Source organism: Prionailurus bengalensis, chromosome B1 (genome assembly GCF_016509475.1).
Source record: "Prionailurus bengalensis isolate Pbe53 chromosome B1, Fcat_Pben_1.1_paternal_pri, whole genome shotgun sequence".
NCBI lineage: Eukaryota > Metazoa > Chordata > Mammalia > Carnivora > Felidae > Prionailurus > Prionailurus bengalensis.
The window spans coordinates 188,574,064-188,590,917 of record NC_057344.1 but is presented as its reverse complement, the minus strand read 5'-3'; the positions used below and the strand labels follow the sequence as shown (position 1 = coordinate 188,590,917).

The 16,854-nt window shown below is 42.6% G+C and overlaps 1 protein-coding gene across 1 annotated transcript in view; it reads right to left on the bottom strand.

The window, feature by feature from the left end:
- Positions 1-203: 203 nt before the first annotated feature.
- The window catches only part of ADGRA3 (adhesion G protein-coupled receptor A3), a 136,309-nt gene continuing 119,658 nt past the window's right edge, over positions 204-16,854 (bottom strand). The window contains exons 15-19 of the mRNA XM_043572874.1: positions 16,727-16,851; positions 15,523-15,646; positions 5,961-6,106; positions 1,915-2,010; positions 204-1,775 (exon numbers count right to left, since the gene is read on the bottom strand). Of these exons, the coding sequence (XP_043428809.1) occupies positions 533-1,775; positions 1,915-2,010; positions 5,961-6,106; positions 15,523-15,646; positions 16,727-16,851 (1,734 nt within the window). The 3' untranslated portion in view covers positions 204-532. The remainder of the gene's footprint in view (positions 1,776-1,914; positions 2,011-5,960; positions 6,107-15,522; positions 15,647-16,726; positions 16,852-16,854) is intronic.

Here is a 16,854-nt window from a genome sequence, read left to right as displayed (position 1 = left end):
AGGTCATGATCTCACGGTCTAGGAGTTTGAGCCCAAGTCGGGCTCTGTGCTGACTGCTCAGAGCCTGGAGCCTGCTTCGGATTCTGTGTCTCCCTCCCTTTCTGCCCCTCCCCCACTTGTGCGCACACGTGCTCTCTCTCTCTCTCTCTCTCTCTCTCTCTCTCAAAAACAAACAGTAAAAAAAAAAAAATGTGAGACTGAAACAATGACAAACACCTATTTATTATATTAAATACAAGCCTGAAATGTTAAGTAGATACACAGATTCCAAGAAATTACATTTCAGATGCTCAAAGTCCTGCTGGTGCTTTGACAATGAAAACGATGCTTTAGAGGGTTTTTCTTTTTAATTCATAAAAAAAGCAACAATCGGGGGATATAACGTAAGACCCCAAACTTCAAAGTTTATTCAAAATTGTTTTGAATCCCTAAGGTGGCTGCAAACAGTCTGTTTTTACATAGTCCTGGCTTCAAGGAATGTGGACAACACGGTCTGTAGGGATTTGTGCCCAGGAAGCCCACCGCCGCTACCCTACACAGTAGTCTCGTGTTTCCATAGCCCAGTCCTGACGTTGCCGGTGCTATCTGTACCCAGCAAGGGGCCCTCCTGCCCACTGCTTTTGATTGGTCCATTCTGGATGGCCAAGTTGAGTCCATAAGACTTCTGCTGACTTTCAAGCTCAACTACAATTGGCTTCCTTAAGGCATCTTTTTTACTACTATTTGAAATAGGCTTTTCAAAATTTCTGCTGCTCTTGGGAAGCGTGCTACAGCCGTCGCTGCTATCGGGTTGGGGCGGGTTGTACTGTCTCTCTCTGTAGGCTAAATAAGCCCTTCGACTCCTCGAGTGTCCTTCATTGTTGCCCGGCCGGCTTTTAGGTAAGCCATTCTGCACGCTGCCTTCCACGCTGGTTGGGACGTCATAGGCATACTCTCTTAGGACGGTGAGTCTGCTTGCCCGGTGTCCTTTACTTCTGTTTTTATGATGGCGGCTTGGATGCACATTTGTTCGACACTGAACTTCTAAAGGTGCCACATGCATTTTGATATCATTGTCCATTGAATGTTCCGTCAGACTATTATCAAGCTGAGGCGTGGAGTTCAAAGGCAGGGAATTGGTATGGCACTGAGCCGCCGCAGCCTGCAAGTTGGTTAACTTGCAGCCCTGGGAAGAATTTTTGAAGCTCGATGTACTCTTGTTTGTGCATGAAGATTCTGCACTACTGTTGGTGCACTTAGGCGCCTCTCCGTTCGCGCCACTGGAGCTGGGGGGCTGTACATTAACCTGCACGGAGTACGAGCTCCGGCCGGGGCAGCAGGTCATGATCCACGCAAGTCTAACATCCTCCCTATTGACGCAGTGGTGAACCACGATGAATGCGCTGAGACTCAAACACGTGGCTCCAAAAAAGAAGCTGAACACCAAGTCCAAAGGGTAATACAAGGAAACAGCCAAGGCCCCAAACATCCACAGGGCGACATATAAGAGCAAGGTAAGACTGGCCCCCAAAAGTTGAGAATGAAAAGTGTGCTCATTTTCCAACGCTGACGTCGAAATCAGAGACAGAGACAGGGAATCCTGATGGTTGACTTCGCCATTTTCATTGGCCGCCAGCCTCTGCTGCTCCTCCGTGGGCTCCTTCAGCTCATATTTGCGCTCAGGGTGTCTTTTCAACTGAATAAATATGCTCAGGAAGTACATACAGTTCACAAACGTGATGAAGCTGGCAGGCCCGTAGAAGGCTCCCAAGGAGGGTTCCCACGCCATCCAGCAACTAGGAAAGAAAATGGGAAACCAGTTCAGATGCTGCATGGCAACCAACTGTTCCAGGAACTACAACAGAGTCAGGGCCTGGGAAAGCATTAAAAGAGAAGCAACTGGGGTCAGGTACGCAGAGAACACAAAACACTCACTAGGGTGCATGTGGCCGACTGCCGTAATTCTTGATGTTCGCGGCCGCTGTTATACCACAAACTATGATGGGTATGCCACCGCCGATCAGGTAGAATCTGGAAGGAGGGACAACGTGAATGTCAGCTCATCATTCCCATTGATTAAGGTGCACACATCCCAGTATCTCGGTACTGCAATAGTCCTTCCTCAATGATTAATTATTATTCCTATCCCAATAATAAACTGGAGGTTAACTTTTGGAGGTTGCTTTAACAAAATTTTTAAAAAATTTTTAAATTTTTGTTTGGATAGCTTTTTTAGAGTAGGCTACCACGTTTCCACTTGAGGAAAGCTGATCAGCTTCTGCCACCCTGTGGACAGGAAGAGATACTGCAGGTAGGGCTTCAATCTTTCCACGGGAATTCAGCAGGCAAACCAGTAAGTTAGTCCATTACAAAATGGACTTCAAGGTCTCACTGTGCCATACAGTTCACACAAAATATGTAATAATATTAACTACTGATTAATGTCTGCCTATGCCTGCGTGTTGCAGGCCACCTCACTGCTGTGTATGCTTATCCCTAGTCACTGAGGCAAGGAAGGTGCCCCATCTCAGCCTCACACAGTGCCCAGGCCCTTCCTGACCTCCTTCCCATGGACTCACTGGGGACAGCAAGAAAAAGGATCGTGCAGTAGGAACTGAGGGAGACAGAGTGGTGGTGAGTCCTACCAAGAGAAACTTCTTTTCTTGACCAGAGCTTCTTTGAGCTCCCTGATTAGAGAAAATAGGAACTTTGTGCCCTGGCCGCATCCTGCTGGGTACAGTCAGAATCTTAACTCTGCATCTGCCAATTCTAGAGACACAGCCCCATTCCTGAGCTGGCTGGATAAAGGCAGTGCAGTAAAGCCTTGGATTGTGAGTAACCTGCTCTGTGAGTGTTCCACAAGACGAGTAAACATTTCTAATAAATTTTAAATTGATAAACGAGTGATGTCTTGCAATACGAGTAGTCTTGTGATGCCGAATGTCACATGATCACAAATGAGCCAATGGTTCTCTCTCTCTTGCTGGGGGATTGTGGGTGATCATCTCCCATGCTCAGATGCTCGGTCTCAGGCTGCTGTGTTTGGCAGAGATCAGTGATTTTGCAGAACATCAGAAAGTACCCACAACAGGCCCAGTGTATTTTTTTGTCATTTCAAAGCACTTACGGACAGGCCTTTGCTTTTCCATACAAGAGTAAACTTAGGAATACTTTGCTTCGTTCTAAGTCAGGCTGCTTGCAGATATAGACCACTTCCTCTGCTGCCTTATTGCCAGTTACATTAAATACAGTACATGACAAAAGTTTATTAATACTGTACTGTAGTCATCACCCGTTACTGATAGTGAAAGTCGTCTGACACAATAACCCTCCTCTGGCTGGTCTCCCTCACACCAGTCACGAAAGTTCAGGTTATTTTATTTTTCTTTATATTTTGTATTTTATTATTTTGGATTATATTGCAGTAATGTAATCACTTTTATATGACTATTTTTGGGTTGTGGAACAAATCATCTGAGTTTCCATTATTTCTTATGGGGAAATTCACTTTGATATACAAATGCTTTGGATTACAAGCATGCTTCCATAACGAATTATGCTCGCAAACCAAGGTTTTACTGTATTCAAAACTTTTACTTAACGCTTGGGGTTATTATTTATTTTCCCAGAACCTAACAATAGGAAGGAATAGCTCTGAAGGATGGGATCCCTAAATCTCTTAATCAAACACCATCTCTCAAGCTCTTTTAACCCAAGTGACAGAGGGGCGCCTGGGTGGCACAGTTGGTTAAGCGTCCGACTTCAGCCAGGTCACGATCTCGTGGTCCGGGAGCTCGAGCCCCGCGTCAGGCTCTGGGCTGATGGCTCAGAGCCTGGAGCCTGTTTCCGATTCTGTGTCTCCCTCTCTCTCTGCCCCTCCCCTGTTCATGCTCTGTCTCTCTCTGTCCCAAAAATAAATAAACATTGAAAAAAAAATGTATTTTAACCCAAGTGACAGAGGTGCCAACTCGCATCCTGTAACCTGACTCTGGTCAAGCACTCCTGTTTGTCCCTTAATCGTCCAGGGAACCATTCACTCCCTGAATCTTTTATGTTCTCAGGCATTCTCTTTCAGTTCTTCCCTTTACTTGCTATGGCCCATTTATTAAATATCAACATGGCCCTTGGGGCGCCTGGGTGGCTCAGTCGGTTGAGCGTCTGACTTTAACTCAGGTCATGATCTCACGGTCTGTGAGTTCGAGCCCCACATAAGGCTCTGTGCTGACAGCTCACAGCCTGGAACCTGCTTCCGATTCTGTGCCTCCCTCTCTCTCTGCTCCTCCCCTGCTCACACTCTGTCTCTCTCTCAAAAATAAATAAAGGTTAAGGGGCGCCTGGGTGGCGCAGTCGGTTAAGCGTCCGACTTCAGCCAGGTCACGATCTCGCAGTCCGTGAGTTCGAGCCCCGCGTCGGGCTCTGTGCTGACCACTCAGAGCCTGGAGCCTGTTTCTGATTCTGTGTCTCCCTCTCTCTCTGCCCCTCGCCCGTTCATGCTCTGTCTCTCTCTGTCCCAAAAATAAATAAATGTTTGAAAAAAAAAATTAAAAAAAAAAATTAAAAAAAAAAAATCAACATGGCCCCAGGACCATTTTTTAACCAACTTCTCTCTGGGGGATTTGGTTCATTATCCTTCTCTTCAATCACCACACATGGAAAATGTCTCCTGTCCTGTCTGTAAAATGCCTAGCATGTCTTCCCTACTGAGTACCAGGTTTCCAAAAATGTACACTTCTCACAAAAAGTACTAGTGAGCCTGCCTCCCCGTGCTTACCTGCCCCGCCCCCATTCTACATTTCCTATATTATTTTCTCAGTTGACAGAAGCACCATGTGCCAAACTAAACTAGAGCAATTTGTAACCATCTTGGAATTCTCTCCCTCCCACACATTTTAAATCCAGTTGGCCATCAACCCTAGAGAAGTTGCCTCAACTGTCTTCAACACACACACCCTCTCGTCTCCATGATGCTGTTTTGGTTTCAGTCCTCATGGGGACCACCCTAATGACCTCAGCAGAATTCCTTACTCTCAGGCTCTCCAATTTTTACTCTATATTAATGCAAAGCTGTCCTTCTAAAAAGATAACTAGTCAGGCCACTCCCTTAGGTAAGTCTTCAATGGCTGCCCACATTTTAACATGGCTTCCAAAGGCCTGAAACGGAACTTTCACTCGGAATTCTGGCAACTCTCCACCACATACTGTAGGTTCCCACCAAACTGCATTTCTTGAAATTTCCTCAGCTCACTCACCACATAATCCTGTATCTGGAGTGTCCCCTCTCCCCTTTGCTCTAATCCCTAATGAAGGATCATCACTAATGGTCAATACTTCCTAACACCATCCCCCCAAATTAATGGTGCCTTTGTTTGCACTTTCAAAAGACCATATCTCCACTGTGTAATGTCCTTACACAGCCTGCAGCTGGTTCTTTACGGTCTCCTCACACAGACTGTAAACCCCTCAAAGGCAGGACAGCTTAAGTCTCTGGTCCCGTGCCAAGTACACAGCCAGCATTCAGTAAACTCAATCACCATTGGTCAATTTTTACTCATCCAGCACGATAATCCATTATTTTCTTCTTATAATTGTGAAGAAAGGTGTAACTCCAAAACTATGTTGTCCTTTGTAGGGAATCATTAAATTGAAACACACTTAAGTAGGTTAAAAATCTCTGACATGGCCTCAAGGAGATAAAAACTGTTAACATTTTCTTAGAGCCAATTAGATGCGCTTCACACATTACGGCACTTATTTATTCCACTTTGTAGATGAGAGAGGAAGGCACGGAGAGGGTACAACCTCACGAAGGGCTTCCAGCTGGACGGCTGTGCAGCCAGTGCCCAAACCCAGGAAGCCCGGCTTCCAAGTCCATTAGGTACTCCCCAAAACTTACTCAGAATTGTTTTGTTATGATGAAGCTTCAGCTAAACTGATGTTTCATGAACATTTACTACAAAACAGTGAACAAAGATACCAAATACCTGAGCATTGGTCTTGGTGGGGGTGGTAGTTCATCAGGATCCTGGCATCTTTTAGCCTTTCTAGTGACTTGTTTGTAGATATTTCGAGCCGTCACTCCCACCCATAGTACTGTAGCAAGAGTGGAATAATGAAGAATTATTCCAATCTAGAAAGAAAATTGAAGACTATATGTAAGCTAAAAGGAAAAAAAAAAAATTCCCCAGTAGTAGCTGCCACCAAGGTGTACCAAAAATAACTGGTAAGTAACTTCCAAAAATATGATTCAAAACCAGTATGACAGTATCTTCTAAAGATCAGTTCCTCTACCCACGAATCAAACAGGGGACCCTAACAGACATGTGACAGAGGGTTATGTCCCCTAACAGACAAACCAACACTTGGATCTCGGAGGCTCACACACTACGTACAATTTATACCCAAGAAAACCCTTCATACACCACAGAATTGGCTTTTCAGTATCTTTAAACCAAAGGTGTGTGTGTCAGGGATGCAATGTCATAAATTAGAGTTCAGTTTCGAAGGCCCGTTTTAAGGAAGAATGTAGAAGGCAAGGGTAACCAGAGAGTGAAAGCCACAAAACACAGAGAATAAGCTTTAGTGTGACAGAATGGAGTTGTTCTAATTCAGAAGTATTTACTATATACGGTGACAGTAAGACAGCAAGGTAATACACTGGTGGTTAAGAGGGTGAGGTCTAGAATCAACAACTTCTGCCTGGTTTTAAAACCAGGAGCCACTCCTTACCTGCTATGATACCTTAGCAGAGTCACATAACATCTCAAACATTGGTTTCTTCATTGGTAAACGGACAGAGATATGAAAGTAGTGGGAGACTAACTAAGAGAGCCTACGTAAAGCATTTTGCACATTGCCTGGCATATGGTAAGTGATCAAGAAAAATGGTATCTGTATTTTAATTATGACTATTAAGAGTGTGCTTTTAAGTAAATAATGTCACCTCTCTAAATTAATTTTCCTCATTTGAAGAGTGGGAAAATTATCAATAACCATCTCTAGCAATTTTGTGGGGACTATATGGTTTCAATATTTAAGACACAATAGGTACCCATTTAAGAGCAGGTAACTGTAGCACATGTAATGGTCACACTAATTAAGTTTCTTCCCTCAGAGGGGTGATGGAGGGTATGTTTACCATGTGACTTGAGGGTGAAGCAACTCTAGTTGAAGATCAAATTCTAGGTGAGGCTATGTACTGGGGCTAAGACAGGCTTAAAATCCATTTTAAGAAAAATAAGTGTGTCACTGGGGCATCAAGGACATAATTCAGCTTTCTTGTCTAACTACCATATTTTAATGTTTCCTTTTTAAACAATTATCACAGGTAACATCCTATTAATGAAAATCTTCAAGAAAAATTTTTTCTTTCTAAAAAGATGGCTCTCCGATCTCAAGAGAATCGATCTGACTGCCATCACCAAACCTGCGTCAATAATACATGCATTTAGATTGTTGCCCAGAAATTTTAATGAGAACCAGTGAGCGCCAAAATCTGGTAAATGAAAACCCAAGTCTTATTGTGCAGGACAAAAACCAGGGTAGTCACTGTCCAGCCTGAACCTTACACTGACTTGGGACGGGCCGGCAGGCTGGATCCAGCTTGGCCAAATGAGAAAACTCAGATTGATTTTCTTTGTAAGGAGAAGAGTGGCTCCTTGGCTTCCATTAGTTTTACTGACTGTACTGTAAAAGCAAAATTTACAGAGGAAAGTGGAACAAAAAGCAGAAAATAAACCTTAAGCTATCTGGAGTCGCACCAAATACTAGAAGTAAAAATAGTGTAAATGAATTTGGTACACAGACGCCAAAACATTCAAGACAAATCACAATGGTAGGCTTTACGAGTGATGCTGAGGTCAGAAGAATGAGACTGAGCTGTGAAGTAAGTTTAAAAAATGGGAGTAAAAATGTTTTCAACATAGGAAGTGTAGGATGGAGCATTTTCTTGTTTTAGATCCAAGAGGGAAGACTCAACCTTTAGATTTTGAAGTGTTTTCTACGGCATTTCAAAATTTCCAGAAGTACTCATGCTTGAAATTACGGAAGCCTTCAGTCAAATGTTACCAATAGCAGAATTTTAGGAGCCTGATGTTTCCTAGTAACCATCATGGAAGCAAATCTCCTGATATTCCACAAGAACTGGAATAAAGGAGAGACTGAGAACTGGCAGAGAGGGTATTCCTAGCTTTTGGAATGGGGTACTTCCTACTGTACTCTCTATCAGACCCTTGAAATACAATCTCACTGTCAAATTTCTTCCACATGCGTTAGAAATGCATGTGGAGGGGCACCTGGCTTGCTTAGTTGCTTGAATGTCCAACTTCGGCTCAGATCATGATCTTGTGGTTCATGAGTTCGAGCCCCATGTCTGGCTCTGTGCTAACAGCTCAGACCCTGGAGCCTGCTCCAGATTCTGTCTCGCTCTCTCTCTGCCCTCCCCCAGCTCACTCTCTCTCTCTCTCAAAACTAAATAAGCATTAAAAAAAAATTAGAAATACAAGGGGAAAGTCTGTAAAGTTTGGGAATAAGTAATCTAATTTATAGGGCACGCAAATGATTAGTGAGGTCACCTGATCTCAGGATATCAATTTCCAAAGCTGTAAAATGGATATAAAATAATCATCCTAAAGAGTTGCCCTTTAGGGGAACCTGTGTGGCTCAGTCGGTTAAGTGTCCGACTCCTGATTTCAGCTAGGTCATGATCTCACAGTTTGTGAGTTCGAGCCCCGTGTCAGGCTCTGTGCTGACACTGCAGAGCCTGCTTGGGATCCTCTCTCTTTTCCTCTCTCAAAATAAATAAAAAAACAAAAACTTGAAAAGAAAGAAAAGAGTTGCACTTTATATATAGGCTACCTAACCACACTCACAAACTAGAGACCAAACATTATAACAACCATATTTTTAACCACCAATAAACCTAAGATATCACAGCATGTACAGCAAGTGTGCAAAAAAATTATCTTTAATATTTATAATAATGTATGAATACATACGAAATAATAATAGTTTCCACTACTGAATGCCTGCTATGTGCCAAAAAACGTATTTAGACAATTTGTACGTGCTTCCATTTATCCTCCTAATGTCCCAACCACACCCGTTGGCTTCCAAATCCCATGCCCCTTCTATTGTGCTGTGTGTCTTCACTGAACAGTAAAGCACAGTGGTGAGGGGGGAGGGCCACCCGAGTCAGAGAGACTGGCATCTGAATCACACCTCTGCCACCTAACAGCCCTTGATTTGGGGCAAGCTGTTTCAAATCCCTACGACTCAATTTCTGTATTGATAAAATAGACGAGTAAGAAGTACCTCCCAGGGTTAACATGAAAGTTAAGATAACACATTTGCAGTAGTTGGCAAGTCGACTCTCTTAATATTCACTGATTAAATTTCCCCAATGCATTTCACGTGTCATTGCAGAAGAACTCTAGATAAGAGATACAAAAGGACACCAGAGAAGGTCAGCCAGCACTGTGCTTAATAGATTAAATCATGGATGGAATGGTAGAGGAACAAGGGGACTTAGGTAACATCCAGCCAAATCTTTTCTAAGGAAAACCAGGGAAACCAAGGACAGAAGATTAATTATCAAACAATTATCCAGCAGTGCATCATGACCCAGAACCCAGAACCTTTCCAACTGGCAGTCAACAGCCCTGGCTCCTCTGTCACTCAGCTTCTTATTCTCCTTCGACTCCTTCTGCCAAAGAGAGTAAAAGGCTGTAGAATGTACCCACGGTACCACCTGGAACAGAGTGGAAAAGACCTGGCTGGTGCCTAGTGGCACCCTGAATAACCTCAACCAATCACTGTGGGGTGGAACCTATATTAGAACCTGTTCTTGCCGCTCATAAAATACATGAGCACTAAAAAGGGAGATAAGAAACATAAAAGTACATTGATCGGGTACACATATCAAACTGCATGTAAGATACGTACACCTTAGGGTTCCGTTTTAGAACCTTAGGGTTTCCGCTGGAGGAACCTTAATGATCATTTAAGTTAATTAGCCCAACCCATTATTGTACAGAAGAAGCATTAAGTCCCTATCAGGTTAAGCGGGTAGTCATACTAGTCATTCTGGCAGACACCGAATTTGAACCTACCTACTAGTGTCCAGAACCCCAGGCCAGTCCTGCACGCCTTCTACCAACCCCCCTGCTCAGCTGGCTCCTAACTGAACTATAGCAACAGCAAAGCAAAACCAGGCATGTCTGAGTCAGAAGCAGCAAGAATGTCTTTCATAGAAGAAGGGGAGAACGTTGTAAAAACAGAAGAACACGACATACGAAAACATCTAAAGACTTGCCTTTCCCTTTTTAAAAAATAAATAATTACGTAATGGACCTTCAGTGTAGAGGCCCCGGATACTCCATGCAAATTCGTCTCCTTTTCTTTCTAGAAATGGTATAAAATGTCATTCAGGGCAACGAAAGGCAGTCATCTTCACAAAGACCTCTTTCTATTCATCTCCTCAGAGAAATAAATGTGTCTGCTTTGTGAAAACAATGAATATTTTTAGACAAAAGTGAGACCACCACTACCACCGTGTGCTGGGCACGCTCCTAACAGCCCGCTCCTAACAGCCCGTGCTCAGGATGGCCCCAGGGTTGAATGTTTTCTACTATTTGTAAACAAAGGCCTTTTTCTGTTCGTTCACCCAGTAAGTACTTGCTAAGCATCTAGTATCACCTACTCTGGGTCAGGTCCTGGGCTGATCCCTGGATAAACACGGGTGAATCAAATCCAGGGGATTCCTGCCCCTGCAGAGCATCAAATCCAGAGTCAGTAAACAGGTAAACACCAGTCGACTGCAAAGTTTCTGAGGCATCATGGAAATGTAATAAGTACCGTATGATAATGAGGGGAGGGGAGGGACGGTATCTCTCAAACAGTAACAGTAAAACTGAGGCCCCCAAACAAGATGAAGAGAAATCAGAAGCGGGGAAGGACTGAGAAAACAGGAGACTATCTTCTGTGCATGGACTCAGTTGACCCAAGTCCCATTATCTGACCTGTCGTAAGCTCCAATCGGGTTTGTTTCCCAATGTATACTAATGGCCTACAACAGAAACATTCTGCACAGCTGAGAGGTGATTTTGTCACTAGTGACAGCAGTAATAATAGCTACTATCTACGAGCACCTTCTGTATACCAGGTATTCCTGAGTTCCTTAATCCTCTCCATGATTCTTATACACACTCCTATTGTCAGTTAGAGGTCAGCTCTACAATACTAGATTAATTGCCAGCCTTAGGTTCAAGACACATTCTAATGACGAGACCAAGCATGGCCTGCTTTTATTTAATTAGTTACTGTTTGCAAGCATCTCGGAATCTTGATCAAAAGGTGAGACCTTGGGGCGCCTGGGTGGCACAGTCGGTTAAGCGTCCGACTTCAGCCAGGTCACGATCTCGCGGTCCGGGAGTTCGAGCCCCGCGTCAGGCTCTGGGCTGATGGCTCAGAGCCTGGAGCCTGTTTCTGATTCTGTGTCTCCCTCTCTCTCTGACCCTCCCCCGTTCATGCTCTGTCTCTCTCTGTCTCAAAAATAAATAAAACATTGAAAAAAAAAATTAAAAAAAAAAAAAAAAAAAAACAAAACAAAAAAAAACACAAAAGGTGAGACCTTGATCAAAACCTGTATCAAATAATATAATCCCCTTCACCCCAGGTAACCACCCTATACCTTATGTTTACCATCTCTTTGCCTTCCTTCCTCAGCTTTACCACATCTACACATTTCCATTAAAAGCGAGCTGTTCCCATATTACTTTTTTCTTTACAAAAAAAGACGGCGGGGTGGATGTAATTTATGGGACTTAATTTTTTCACGTATGTTCCTAAGACCTACCCATATTGTTACACATTGTTGTAATTCATTAGTTCTGACTGCTGCATGATATCACAGTTTATTCATCCGCTCTCTCACCGATGGGCATTTGGGTTGCGCCCAGGCTTTTTCTATTGTGCGCAGTGCTGCTATGAATATTCATGTGCATGCGTATACTCCTACACATGTACGTACACACACGCACATGCGCCTGTTGCCTACGGGCAAGCTCACTCTCTGATTCCAGGAGTGGGGCTGCTGGGTCTCAAGGTGTGTGCATGTTTAACTTCAGATGGCAAAGCCTCCCCAAATCATCCACTTACATTCCCACCCACTATGTATAAAACATGTGGACCCACATGTTCTTCATGACCCGGCAGTGTCAGGCTTGATTTCTGCTGATGGAAAAGGCATAAATATTACCACATTGTCTTAATTTGCATCGCCATGACCACCCATGCTGCTGAGTACCTCTTCCCGTGTATATGGACTCCCTCAGTGTATACATTCTCCTCTATGAAAAGCCTGTCCACTCTCACCACTTTTTCTACTGGGTCAGTTGGGACATTCTCATTGATTACAGTTTTTAATGTATTTTTTATCCTAATGTCCTTTCGGTGGTATGTATTAAGAAGAATGTCTTCCAGGTCTCCTAGGATTTCACTCATCTGGAATTTGAGAAACTCACCAGATGATCATAGATGAAGGGAGGGAAAAATAAGATAAAAACAGAGAGGGAGGCAAACCATAAGAGACTCTTAAATAGAACAAACTGAGGGTTGATGGGGGGGGGGGGGTGGAGGCCAGGGGAGAGGGGAAAATGGGAAAAATAAGATAAAAACAGAGAGGGAGGCAGACCATAAGAGACTCTTAAATAGAACAAACTGAGGGTTGATGGGGGGGGGGGTGGACGCCAGGGGAGAGGGGAAAATGGGTGATGGGCATTAAAGAAAGCACTTGTTGGGATGAGCACTGGGTGTTGTATGTAAGTGATGAATCACGGGAATCTACTCCTGAGGTCAAGACTAGACTGTATGTTAACCGAATTGAGAGTAAAAAATAAATAAATAAAAAGAACAAACAAACAAAAAAAGGAACAGCGTCTTCCAATTTGTTAGCTTGTCCTTCCACTTTCATTAAGGAATCTTAATTGACAAAAGCTCTTATTTTTAATTCAGTTACAATTATCTCTCTTCTAGTCAATGCCTTTTAGTGTCATAATTAAGAAATCCCTTATCCCAAGAATGGTGATATTTCCCACTATGAATTTTAGCATTTTGGCTTGGCCATGTTAGTTTTTAATCCACCCAGAATTGACATTTTTTTTTATAAGGCACAACTGTAATGTTTTTCCACCAGCTCCTCTTTATTTTACTGCAGAGAGGTCTCTCTTTCCCTAACTGATGAGGCGTGCAGCCTCAGTCTCACACCAAAGTTCCACACGGGTCTGCCTTGGGGTCTCCCTTCTGCTTGCACTGGTCTGTGTCCTTCTCCCCACACCAAATGCCTCGGCGTTCATGACAAGAGCCTCACAAGCTCTGATGATCAGAAGGGCAGTCTACTCTTCCCGTGCAGAAAAGTCCTGGCTCTCTTTATCTTCGGTCCTTTGCTTTTAATGTAGATTTAAAAACCATCTTACTGAGTTTCGTAAAAAGAAAAATTATTTAATGTATATATTAATTTCAGAGGAACCACCACTTTTCTGATATTAAAACTTCCTCTCCTTCAGCCTAGTATATCTTTCCATTTACTTAGGTCTTCTTTTAATACTTTATTACAATTTTGCCTGTAAATCACAAACATCTTTTATTATTTCTTGGTACCTGATGTTCTCTGATGCCACATAAATGGCACCTTCACATTAATTATGTTTTCTCAGAGTTCTATTTCTGCAAGCTAGCATCAAACTCCTGTATGTTCCCCTTTGGCTAAACCTTCCCATTACTTCCAATAATTTATCTGTGAATTACTGTAGGATTTTTCGTATATAAATAATCACATAATCTGATAACTCAATTATTATCCCCAATTTATGGGTGAGAAAACTGACACACAGAAAAGCTAAACACTGAAGTCACAGGATCTTAAAGAGACATCTGCACCCCCCATGTTCACTGTAACATTATTCACAACAGCCAAGAGATGGAAATAACTTACATGTCCATCAACTGGTAAATGGATAAAGAAAATGTGGTGCGTCCATACAATGGAATACTATTCAGCCATAAAAAGGAAGGAAATCCTATCCCATGCTACAACATGCATGAACCTCACTGAAGGACTTTACACGAAGTGAAATGAGCCAGTCAGTTGCAGAAGGATAAATACTGCATGAGTCCCTTTGGATGAGGTATCTAAGTGGTCAAGCTCATAAGAGGCAGAAAGTGAAACAGAGGTGGCCCAGAGCTGGGAGGAGAGGGGAGCAGGAAGTTGCTGTTTAACAGATGCAGCATTTTAGTCATGCTAAAACAGGTTTCAGTCATGCAAGGTGAAAAAGTTGTAGAAATCTGCTATACAACATTGTACTTATATTTAAACTGACACTTAAAAGTTTATGAAGAGGGTGTATCTTTTTGTTATATGTTTTTTGCACTTAACAGACAAAGTTAGGGGTGCCTGGGTGGCTTGGTCTGTTAAGCGTCCAACTTTGGCTCAGGTCATGATCTCACAATTTGTGAGTTCAAGCCCCACATCGGGCTCTCTGCTGTCAGGATGGAGCCCACTTCCGATCCTCTGTCCCTTTCTCTCTCTGCCCCTCCCCTGCTTTTGCTCTGTCTCTTTCAAAATAAATAAATAAACTTAAAAAAACAAACGTTAAATAAACTGTCCATCAAAACAGTAAACAGTAAACCTGAGATCCAAATCCAGGCAGTCTGGACTCTTAATTACGATATGGCACCACTTGCTATCATGCATACAGAAAAAAATATGCAAATGTAGGAAATACGGAGAATTTTATGTCTATTCATATGTTGAATAATTTTGGTTTTTTTTTATACTTATCCTACAAGAATACTGTACTAAGCTTACATATAATAATTTACTTATTTGAAGTTACAAGTTGCATATTTTTAAACATGCTTTTTTAATGTTTATTTATATTTGAGAGAGAGGGGGTGGTGCAGAGAGAGACAGAGACTGAATCTGAAGCAGGCTCCGGGCTGTGAGCTGATGATCCAGCACACAGCCCGATGGGGGGCTCGAACCCACGAGCCGCGAGATCATGGCCTGAGCCAAAATCGGACACCTGACTGACTCAGCCACCCGGGAGCCCCTAAAGTTGAACATTTTTAAATTTTTCATATTTACCACACCTCACAAGTTTCTGATTTTTATATCTTCCAGTTAAATCTTTTTGAAGTTCCTATTTTTGTCATAAATAGGTGAAATAATTTTTAAAACTCTGTCAGAAAACACACTTTTCTCTTAGCTGAAGTCAGGGTCTTATAATTTTTTTAATAGATGTCTGCTACCACAACAGACATAACAAGTAGCAATGAATTCCCAAGTATAAAGAGACAAGCTCCCTAAGTCATGTGTTCAACTGTGAACTAAGAGTTCAAAACCTGAAACCTGGTAAGTGACACTTGGCTTAACTTTCGTTAAAGAAAAAACAACCTGAAGAAGCATTTTTTCCTTTTACAGTTAATAAAACATGAAATTACTTTCTAATACCAGTATTTTTTCCCCATTCCAGTTTTTCATTGACTTACCGCTTGGCAGATACTGGCATTTCTGGTTTGGGTCACTCCTCCCACAAAGACCACACAGGTCAGGAAAATATGAAAGCACAAGTTCACAAGCATATGCCAGCCCTTGAGACTGATCCTAATCAGACTGTTAAAAGAAAGAAACATTAATATTCAGGCTAGTCTATGTGAAGCAGGATACTATGATATTCATCCACAAGTTAGCAATTCCAGCAGCACAAAAGGGCAAATGTAAATGTTTCATGCTTAAACATTTTACTTAGAATACATACACTATCACACACACACACAGGATTTGAGACATTTAAGTCAATACAGTGTCTTAACATTCAACTTTATGACCAAAAGAGACAAGTCGTTTATGGAACTACTGTACCCACGAAAGGCTAAACAAATTCTCCATAATAAGAAATATCTGGGCTTCTGTTAGTTATGATGTCTTCTGACGGCGGGATTACTTGTTTGCTTCCTAGAGGTTTCTGCAAGGTGCCAATCTCTACTTTTTCTGACCTACTAGGATAACGCGTCTAAATGCCCAGTGCATTTCTTCCTGGCCTTTCATAACAAAATGCTGAAATCTTTCTTTTTTTAACATCAAAATCTCCTTTTGTTTCTTAACTAAATGTCAAGAAATGCCATATATGTCCAGCTTAAAAAGGAAAATACATTCTGGCAAAACCTCTTGTGAAGTGAATTTCTGCTTCGCAAATCCCTCTAGTTCCTACCATAAAATAAAACTTTCTGTAGCTCTGCCTCCAATTAACAGAAACCATATCCCACACTGAAATGCCACAAACTTTTCTTACAAATGCCATCTTTAAAATAAAGAATATCGCAACCTGCAAAAAGTCATAAAACAGACATACCATCACAGTCTGGAGCTGGACGACACGGCTACGGGTAAGAGGCCTCCGGCTCACCTCACCCACGGTTGTCCCCAAGCCTCACCTCCCCGCCTCCAACACATCCCTCCCATGTTCTTTCCCAGATACAAACAGACTGGATGCTATAAAAGATGAATTTACCACCGCATGGACTAATTACTTATGTCTCAAACTGCATGAAATGAAGGAGGCTTGATGCGTTCTCAAGGAACTGCTCTTACTTTGGAAGGATAGCACGGTGTTGAAACTCGGCTTTATCCTCATTCAAGGTGAAAAACACCCTCCAAGTCACAGTCCTCCATTCACCAAGTTCCCCTTCTTACCTGCGATGGTATATGTAACTGACGATGACCGCCAAGAGGCTCAAGAGAAGGATGACAGCGGTGGTATAAACCACGGGGTGCAGAAGACTGGCTGCCTGGGTGTAGAGTTCAGATCCCGTCAAATCCTG